General features: G+C 44.3%; 1 protein-coding gene across 1 annotated transcript; it reads right to left on the bottom strand.

Annotated features, from left to right (window-relative positions):
- Window positions 1-3,914: 3,914 nt before the first annotated feature.
- LOC116119330 lies at window positions 3,915-5,498 on the bottom strand. Its single transcript, XM_031405272.1, has 2 exons — window positions 4,754-5,498; window positions 3,915-4,675 (listed from the first exon to the last, which is right to left on the bottom strand). The coding sequence occupies exons 1-2, from the start codon at window positions 5,496-5,498 to the stop codon at window positions 3,915-3,917; spliced, it is 1,506 nt and encodes a 501-aa protein (XP_031261132.1).
- Between the last annotated feature and the right edge of the window lie 5,089 nt (window positions 5,499-10,587).

Raw genomic sequence — 10,587 nt, 5'->3', positions numbered from 1 at the left:
AAGTAGAAAAAGATATTGTAGACATAAAAATCTACCTGTACGGAAAGGGGGGTCTGATCTCGTGAGGTTGAGGCCACTAACGATCTGCTATACCTGCACACGTAGAGAAACACACGCGTGAAGCGAACGGGAAACACCAGGGTGGTGTTTGCCGTAGGCACTCCGACGCTCAAGTCAGCAAGGCTGAAAGGCTAATATAGTGAGGGCTAGGGAATGAGAGATTACCGGAAGTCTAGTCGGGGACTGTGACTACGGCGAATAAGCGAAACTCTCAAGTAAAGAGTCTAGGGTGTGAAGGTGTAATGTCGATGTCCTTTGTGAGAGGGCTGGCCTCTGCTTATATAGTGGTCGTTTGGTCTCCCAATCCTGGTGGGAGCAAGAGTCCTAGTATGACTCTGATGCCAACCCTAGAAGAATCAGGGCCGTAATCAGCTGTCTTATCATTGTCTGAATAGGAAGTTAACTCTGATTTAGGAGAATAACTCCCAAGTGGGAAAGTCACCAGGAAAGGGGAAGGCGACCTTGAGTAGGGGATTGATCAAGAATGGGAAAATATTGAAGGGGCTATGGGCTCTGGACTTACCCATAGGCCCAGGAATTGGACAGGGCTTAAGAGGCTCGCGCCCATGTAGTTTGGGCCGGCTATACCTCGTATCAAATAGGGCTAACCCGAATTGGGCCTCTGTAAGACTAGGCCTGATCATTCTTCACTAGTGATCCTGTTTCCCTATTTGGGCCAAGGACGATTTTTGGCCCTATCAGTTTGTCCCCCACTCTCTGAGTTGAGAGTAACTCAAGTCAGAGAGTAGGTTACGCTCAAGGCAAGCTCGGTCTTCCCTCATGGATGAACGATCATTGAAGTGATCGCTCTGACAATTGTAGGAGATCCTTGATTGGACCTCGTTCGGTATCCACTCCCGACCCAAAGTATTCTATCGTTGTGAGGTGCCTGATTGGTTCGGCGAGCTGAAGAGTAGAGAGCCAGATGTGATCGGTCGGTACATCCGTACGACTAACAGGGGACCGTTAAGAGGCACTCATTCGTCATGTCGGGTCGGACAGGTTCAGGAAGTTTACTAAAAAGCTTCATTCGGTCGGGATGCTGGGACGACTAAGTGGGTGAGGCATCTCGGTTACATGTTGTCCACTCGTTCTCCACGGACGGATGATTGGGCGAGATTCTCAATTTTGTTCTGAAGATGGCTCGACTCGGACCATTCCCAACTCATGCATCGGTCGACCAGGCCTTCCGGGCCGGCTGAGCATGGGATGCTTGGGAGGGCTCCCGAACTGAAGAGTCGGTCGGGTGGATCGAGTGGCCAAGTGAATTTGTTGGCGCGTGTAAGATTGGACGCATGTCGGATTCATTCCGAGCGGTACAAACTGAGTCAGTCGGAAGGAACGGGCGATCGAGACGCAGCTTCCGTACGGAACAACAGTTTCCCAGGTGATTCGGATCACTGCCACGTGTATGGTGGCGATCGGTCCGTCGTTTCGAGAGCGGGAAAACGAAGAGACTCTTGACAACTGACCAATCACAGCCTGCCACGTGTTTACATTTTCTTTACAAAATTGGGGAGAAGACTGTTCATCTTCCATTCGCGTTGGTTTTCTATTTTCATCCGAAAAATTTCTCCCCCTTTTTTCTTCGTTTTTGTCTCAGTTTCTTGAGCGAAGGTGGTCTTTTCTACAATCATCCAAGGTAATTTTTTCTTTTTAGGCCGTTTTGCTGTTTTGTAGGTAGATTTCTTTTTTGTTGAAATTTCTGGGAAGTAGGATAAAGGTGTTTTGAACTTTTGAGCAGGTTTAAACTAGGTTTCCAAGTGTTTTGGTGTTAGGATTTTGGAGAATAGGCGTAGGTTTGAATTTTCCGGTGGATATCCGGGAAGAATCCGACAGTTTTGAATATTTTCTGGGTTTTTTAGATTGGGCCTGGAAGACGAAGTCGACTTAGGCGTTGTTTGGGTCGGTCGATACGTCTGACCGAGTGGTGAGGAGGCGTGTGGCATGGATTAGGCGATCGGTCATCCAGGGCGAGTGTGAGTCTTTAGGTTTTGAGGGATTGGTGATCGGGGTGAGTAGGTAACTAGGGTTGAAATTGGAGGTGGATCGATCGTCTAGGGCGAGCGAGTTGGTGCTCTGCTGATTTTGGCTTAGGGTCGTTAGGTTGGAGGGGTCGACCCAGGGCAGGGGCTCTCGTTGTCGGGCAGGTCGACTAGTAGTGAGCTTTTTCTTTCGGTCGGTCGGTCGGATAGGCGGGACGACTGGCTATCTTGGAATCCACCTCTCGGTAGAACGGGTCGACTGAGACTGAAGAGGCCGGTTTTGAGGGACATCATGCGGTGTTGAAGGGCGACCAGTAGCTAGGTTGATACTCATAAGGAACGAGTCGGTCGGTTGGGACGGGTAAGTGATCTGATGTCAGACGATACGTCAGCAGGTTCGAGTCAAGATGTGGTTGATGTCGGGGACGAGTATGAGCATGCCCCGACTATCGTGATGATGTCTGAAGGTAGCGTCCCAGTTGGCGTACCGACTGGAGTTAGTGTAGTCGCTCCAAGGTCGAGTAGAGCTGGACCGAGTGGCTCGGGTCGGTATGGTAGGAGTGGGGAAGACTCCAGAGGGGCTGGCAGTCCCTCTTCATCCGGTAGTAGCTTTGAGGAAGAGCCGAGCCAGCAGGGCAGTGGGATTCTGACCAGGGATTATCCACCCGTGCTGAAGGATAGTGACGTGTGGCGTATCCGTACATTGTATCATATCCCTGGTTCTGTCAAAGTTTGGACCCCGCGGTCGTACGAGCGGGTTGACTGGGAAGCTGAAGGTTGGGTCTGTGTGTACGAGAAATGGTTTCACGATGGGTTGAGGTTGCTTGTGCCTCGCCTCGTCTGGGAGGTGCTGAATCACTTCATTATCGCTCCTTCCCAACTTATGTCGAACGCTTGGAGATTGCTGATGGCCCTGGAGGATCTGTGTGTTCGACACCAAATTGTGTTCGGGTTGCACGAGCTGCTGTACTCGTACTTCCTGAAGGAGAATGATAAGGAGAAGGGCCGATATCTGCTAAACTTGAGGCACGATCGGTCTCATCTGGTTACCGACCTGCGGTCCAGTGATAAAAACTGGAAAGACCGTTACTTTTTCTTGAAGGGTCAGGCCGTTTTCGGAGACAGGGGCACGGGCGAGATCCCGATCGGCTGGCGAGCCACTGGTGAGAACTTCGTCGTTTCTTTCGTACTTTTGTTGACCAGACGTTGGTAGGTGGCTCCAGCGTTCTTCAATCCAAACGGCATCACTTTGTAATAGTAGGTTCCCCTCTCTGTGATGAAGGCTGTCTTCTCCTGGTCGTCCGCATGTATCAAAATCTGGTTGTATCCCTAGAAAGCGTCCATGAAACTGAGGAGTTCGTGCCCTGCGGTCGCGTCTACCATCATGTTGATATGTGGAAGGGGGAAAGAATCCTTGGGGCAGGCTTTGTTCAAGTCAGTGAAGTCGATGCAGACTCTCCACTTCCCGTTCTTTTTCTTTACAACTACAACGTTTGCCAGCCATTCGGGGTAGTGGACCTCTCTGATCATGCCGTTGTTTAGGAGCTTTTCAATCTCTTCATTGACGATCTGGTTTCGCTCAGGTGCGAATTTCCTCCTCTTTTGCTTGACTGATGGGTGATTCGGATCTGCCTTGAGCTGGTGGACCATTGCGTCTGGATTGATTTCGGTCATGTCGGCATGGGACCAGGCGAAGCAGTCTTCGTTTCGTTTGAGAAATTCTATCAGCTTCTCTCTTGTCTCGGGGTCGAGGCGGGAGCCTATGTGTGTCTTTCTCTCCGGTTCATCCGGATGTATCTGCACTTCATCCAACTCCTCAATGGTTGGTTGGTCAGGCTTTGTTCGAGGGGTTAGATGAGACTGTAATTACTATAAAGAATTTCCCTTGCCTTTGAAGGCGTTTTTGTAGTAGTCCCTGGAAGCTTTAGGGTCACCCTTGATCTCCCGTACTCTCCACTTGGTTGGAAACCTGATTGTCTGGTAGAAAGTAGATGGGACTGCCCGCATGTCGTGGATCCAGGGGCGGCCCAAAATGACGTTGTAGGGGGATGGGCAGTCGATCACCAGGAAGACTGTCTGTTTGTTTACTCCGCCCGCATAGATAGGAAGGATGATCTCCCCGATAGTGTATTTCTGCTCCGAGCTAAATCCAACTAGCAGTGTCGGTCGCCTGTTGATATTTGCTTCTTCCAGCCCCATTGCTTTGACTGCTTCAAGGAATAGGATATTTGCTGATGAACCTCCATCTACGAACACTCTCTTCACTAGGATGTTGGCTATTTGCAGGGAGAGGACTAAAGCATCGTGGTGAGGAACGGCTAGGGTGATCGGTTCGTCATCCTCGAACTGAATTACTTGATGGGAGTATGACCTCGAGACCGGGTGGATGGACTGGACTTCATGATGGTTAGTCCTAGCATGCCGCTTCGCTGATGAGTAAGTTACCCCACTGATTTCTGATCCTCCTGAGATTAGCGAGCAGAAACCCTTCGGTGTGGGTTCTCGCGGAGGGGGCGACTGTTGTTTGGAGCTTTTCTGGCTAATTGTGTTCTTCCCCTTGTCAGTGAGTAGATCATAGAGATGTCCCCTCTTCAGAAGTGCGGCAACCTCGAGCCGCAAGGCGATACAGTCTGCGGTGTTATGCCCGTGATCGTTGTGGAACTCGCACCACTTGGTTGTGTCTCTCCTTGCCTCGGGATTGAGCTTACCAGGCCACTTGACTGCGGATCCCATTCCTTTCATTATTGCTGCGACCTGGGTTGGTTCGACGGTGAGACTGTACTCTGGTATTTTGAACTGGTTCGATCCGAAATGCCTGTTATCATTTCTCAAGGGTTGGCGATCATATGGTCTTTTGGTTCTGCCCATATTGAGTGCGGGGGGTTGGTAGCAGTGTTCTACCGGTCTAGGCTCTGGCTTCCTGTCGTTCCGCCTTGGTTCGTATCTGGAATGGGCAGCTCGGTTCATCTCATCTTCCTCCCACCTTATCTGGATAACGGCTCGGGCTAGAGCATCTTCCATGGTGGTGCAGCCCAGCTTTGTAAGCTCTTTGTATAGTTCTCCATCTGGTAGGAGGCCTTTTCTGAAAGCGTCTATAGCAGTCTCGGGGTTACAGGAGGGAATAGAGATCTTCTCTTTGTTGAATCTGCTAACATACTGTCTTAATGGTTCCCCCCTTCGTTGGTATACTCGGTACAAGTCGGCCGACAACTTCTCTAGCTTCTTGTTGCTAGCGAACTGTTCCACAAAGGTGTCAGTAAGCTGAGCGAATGAATCGATGGATCCGTTCGGGAGGTTCGTGTACCATTGGAACGCCGGGCCGGACAAACTAGAACCGAAATTTTTGCACATGCAGGCTTCTCTAAGCAGTCGGGGTATGGAAACAGTGAACATCCGCTGCTTGTATGAGGCTATGTGGCCGTCCGGGTCAGTGGTACCGTCATATGGTTTCATGTTGGGGATAGTGAATTTCTAGGGCATGTCAGCCAGGGCGATCTCATCCGCAAAGGGTGAATCGGCATAGCAATTCGGTCTACTCTTCTTGGTTGGGATTGGCATTCCTGGGATGCGCCTCATTACTGCCTCAACGTTGGCCAGTCTTTTGGCCAATAACTATTCCACAGGGGAAGGGGATACTATCGGGTCATCCCGTCTTACTGGGTCTGGTACGTTCCGTGGGGTCATCCCTCGGGGGGTAGTCTGATAGATCAGTCCGTCGTGCGCTCCTTGGTAGCATGTGTCTTCGTTCATCCCTTCTGGTTGGATGACTCCCATTGTCACTGTTCTGTTGTTCTTCCCTACATGAACGGTCAGGGGAGTTGTCTGGTAGTCGTTCGGTCTTTCGGGATGGACGGGCTCAATAGCTGGAGTTGGTTTGGTTTGGCCGTTCAACCCGCGAGGGTGAGCCGGGCCGGATGGGGTTTGTGTTTGGGTTGACTGGAGGTGAAGTGGTATGGTGGGGATGGGTTGATCCTTCGGGTTCTCTATTACTGGATCATTTTGATCATGAGGCTGGGATGGGTCGACTGGACCGCGCACTGTTGTATCTTTATCTCCGTTAGTCAGAATGGAGTAGTCGAGCGCCAGTGCATTAAGCTGACGCGGCCCTTTACCAGAATCCGAGGGTCGATGCTCTGGTGTGGAGAGGGGTTGCATGGATGGGATAGTGATGCGGAACCGATTGGGGGGTGCTTGGTCGGGCAGAAACTCGAGTTCATAGAATCGGCTTACTTTCTCTTTTAGCGACTGGTTCTCGACCCTGATGGATGTGTTTTTGGCTTCCAGTGCGGCCACCTTGTCCAAGTTTTATTGCATGAGAGCGGTCAAAGCCTCCAAACCTCGAGGCCTGAGTTAACATCGTCTGGATTGTCAGCCATGGAATATTCCTCCACGTAGCAAGGTTCATCATGCCGAATGATAGCTAGAGGCCCCACGATGGGCGCCAAACTGTAGATGTAAAAATCTACCTGTATGGAAAAGGGGGTCTGATCCCGTGAGGTTGAGGCCACTAGCGATCTGCTGTACCTGCACATGTAGAGAAACACACGCGTGAAGCAAACGGGAAACACCAGGGTGGTGTTTGCTGTAGGCACTCCGACGCTCAAGTCAGCAAGGCTGAAAGGCTAATATGGTGAGGGCTAGGGAAGGAGAGATTATCGGAAGTTTAGTCGGGGACTGTGACTACGACGAATAAGCGAAACTCTCAAGTAAAGAGTCTAGGGTGTGAAGGTGTAATATCGATGTCCTTTGTGAGAGGGCTGGCCTCAGCTTATATAGTGGTCGTCTGGTCTCCCAATCCTGGTGGGAGCAGGAGTCCTAGTATGACTCTGATGCCAACCCTAGAAGAATCAGGGCCGTAATCAGCTGTCTTATCAGTGTCCGAATAGGAAGTTAACTCTGATTTAGGAGAATAACTCCCAAGTGGGAAAGTCACCAGGAAAGGGGAAGGCGACCTTGAATAGGGGATTGATCAAGAATGGGAAAATATTGAAGGGGCTATGGGCTCTACAGTTACCCATAGGCCTAGGAATTGGACAGGGCTTAAGAGGCTCGCGCCCATGTAGTTTGGGCCGGCTATACCTCGTATCAAATAGGGCTAACCCGAATTGGGCCTCTGCAAGACTGGGCCTGGTCATTCTTCACTAGTGATCCTGTTTCCCCATTTGGGCCAATGACGATTTTTGGCCCTAACAGATATTGGGTGTGAATCTATAGGTATATAAAATCGCACCTTTTCATTATGTTGTCTACAGTTTTTTATTATTATTATTATTATTTAAAAGTTTTATTCCAAATTGTGAAACCAAAATTCCAAATGTTTTAGAATGAAATGATTACACCCTTATAATTGAATGATATTTGTCAAAAATAACAATAATAAGAGTAAAATATGCAATACAATAAAAAACAAGTTTTTTGTATTTCCCAAACATCTTATTGAATTGTTAAAGTTTAAGGCTTCGTTTGGTTCACATATTGGGAAAACTTTTCTAGTTTTTCCAAAAAAATTAAGTTTGTTTCACCTATTTTCCAAAATATAATTCTAAATTTTTTAATTTCCTTTAAACCCCCTAAATTTGTTAATTTAACTAAACAACCCCTAAATTTTTTTTAAAAATTGACAAGAACACCCCAGCAACCCAAATTTACCAGATTCTGGCCACCACTACCGGAAGCTGGCCGGAATTTGGTGTAATGACGCACTACCGGCTGAATCTACCCGGTAGTGCACCGATCTAGCATTTTCTGGTCAGATCCATAGTGGATCTGGTCGTCAACGACCAAATCTTTAGCTGTCGACAGTCATCAACGACGGCCGTATCTTTGGCTGCTATTGATGACCAAATGCGGCCAGATCTGCTCGTCAATGGCCATATCGTCGCACAATCGGCAATATCGAGCCGCTCATATGCCGATACGGAAACTCTGACACCCTCCGATGGTGATGACCAGCTATCCGTATTTATGAGTGAAGTTGGAATGTTCTTGTTAACTTTGAATATTTTATTATAGGGGTGTTTAGTAAATAAATAAATATAGAGGGTATTTATGTTAATTTTTAAAATTCTACATCGTAATACCCACTCAATTTATTTTTTTTCAAAAGATTATTCTAAAATCTACCTAATAATAAACTAAACGGAGCCTAATATTTTTTACGAGGGTGGCTAGTTAAGGAGGTATATATACACGTGTTGATTGTTTTCTCCTATTCAAGCACTTGTCGTCTTCACTTTTCTTTTTCTTTATTTTTTTAAGTTGTACGGGATTTTGACTCTAATAATTACACTTTCTCAAATTATGTATGTTTTTATTAAAAATATAACTATAAAATCTGATGATTTACTAATTATATTTTTAATAAAACAGCAAATCTTATATTACTAATATATATTATTAGACTATATTAGGTTTTATAGTCTAGATTAAGTCTAATATTTGACAGTCTAATTAAAACATGTTAAATCATGCAAAAAGATGCTAGACTTGATAGTCTAGTGCATTTAACTATTTTTATTATTTAATTTTTTATTAAAGGTAATTAGATTAAATCATATGATTTTATTATTAAATCTGCCATTTAAACAAACTTTTTACATTTTAGGAAGTAAAATTAACAAAATTGCTTATATATGGAAATATTTCTATTTCGATTGACCTTTTAGCGGTTGAAGCAATTTCAACACACGAGGCCAACTAAAACAAAGTGTTCTAATAAAATAATGGGTATTTTGTTTAATAAAATATATAAAATGTAAAAAAAGAAAAAAAAATCATTTTGTTTATCTATTTATAAAACTTTTCTAACTAATCATTTATTTTATTGGTCATGAAAATACCAATGATTGAATTCATATTTGCAACTTTGTGATAATAAATTGAGTGAATGACAATTTTCCACCCAAGGTTTGCCGTAATTATATTTCCCCGAACGACTTACATCTATCCAAAGTTTGGCGAAACGACAGATTGGTATCCAAAAGGTTTGAAAATGACAAACAGATATCTTCCGTCATGTGCTGTTAGTGAAAAGACTAGAATGCCCTTTGAGAAATATTAGTCTATTTTTTTAATTACTTTTAGACCCCTTAAGTTTATTAATTCCATCAAATACCCTTAGAAAAAAGTTTAAAAATTAACAAAAATACCCTCACCCGCCCATACTTGCCAGATTTCGGCGGCCACTGTCGGTGGTAGCAAGAATCTGTCACAACGGTCTACGCCACAACTGGTAATTCACCAATCTAGCATGTTCCGACCAGATCCACAATGTATTTGACCGAAAAAGGCCAGATCTGACGTGAAAAGGCCAGATCTGGTCGGAAAGTGAAGGCCAAAGATGGAGTGTTGCGGCCGTCAACTGCCAAATCTGGCATTTTTTGACCATATTCGTGGTAGATCTGGCCGGAAAATGCCATATTAACGCTCTACTTGCTAGATCCGACAAATATGTGGTGTAACGCAATTTTCTGGCCAAATTCCAATGGTGGTGGCCGGAATCTGGCACTGCGGCTAGTGGGGGTGTTTTTGTCATTTTACAAAATTTTTATATATTGGGGTATTTAGTTAAATTAGCAAACATATGGGTTTTTTTTTTTTTTATCAATTTTTAAAAAACTAAAATATCAAACTTTCAAGGGCATTCTAGTCTTTTCACTAATAGCACATGATGGAAGGTACCTGTTTGTCGTTTTGAAACCTTTTGGGTACCAATGCGTTTCACCAAACCCTGGGTAGGTGTAATTGGTTTCCCCAATTATATTTTCTCATTCATAAACCGTCATGGAATCTGTTACCTGATAAGGGTAAAGCTACGAAATATTATAATACCCTTTACTTTTGGCTTTGTAATTTTTAAAAGGCTAAATGACATTTTCCCACCTAAACTTTGTTAAATATACTTTACAACTAGTTTGGTTTATATTAATTTTAGGGTTAATAAAATTTAAAAATAAAATCTGTCAGAATCACACCAGCTAGTGCGAATCAGTCAGAATCGCTGGGTGTGATTCCAACCAACTTTATTTTTCAGTTATTAATTTTTTTTTCGAATTTTTTTTTGCAAATTTTTTTTTTCGGGGAAATTATATTTTTGTAATTTCATAAAATTATACAAATTTAATGAAATATTGTTTTATAGTTTTATAATATTTAATTGATAAATATTATAATGTTTTTAAAAATACTATTTTAAATTTTAAATATTTTTAGAAACATGCATACTTTAAAAGTGAAACCTCCATTATAATTATAGAAATTGAATATAGGGATTTAAATGGCTGATTTCAAAGTTAGTAGAGGTAATTTTATGTGTTTATAACTTAACAGTGAACATTACATATAATAAATTTGTACGAACTGAAAAAAATTGCCTTTTTACTATTAAAAGATAAAACTAACGTCTGAATTTAACAAGGTTGGGAAAAAAATATAATGTCTGAATTCAATGATGGTGGGAAAATATTTTTTTCAAAGTTTATGGGTGGAAGAATTATGGAAAATTTTGGCTGGGCAAGTTATTCACTCTAAAACTTTTGATTTA

This window comes from Pistacia vera, unplaced genomic scaffold (assembly GCF_008641045.1).
Source record: "Pistacia vera cultivar Batoury unplaced genomic scaffold, PisVer_v2 Contig880, whole genome shotgun sequence".
NCBI lineage: Eukaryota > Viridiplantae > Streptophyta > Magnoliopsida > Sapindales > Anacardiaceae > Pistacia > Pistacia vera.
The sequence above is the reverse complement of the archived record's forward strand: the minus strand, read 5'-3'. Positions and strand labels throughout refer to the sequence as shown.

Excerpts from the sequence above, each read along its gene's own strand:
- LOC116119330 (XM_031405272.1), bottom strand. The coding sequence starts at position 5,498 with ATGAAACCATATGACGGTACCACTGACCCGGACGGCCACATAGCCTCA. Across the intron at positions 4,676-4,753 it reads ATCCGCAGTCAAGTGGCCTG|ACTGTATCGCCTTGCGGCTC; the intron begins GTAAGCTCAATC and ends ATAACACCGCAG.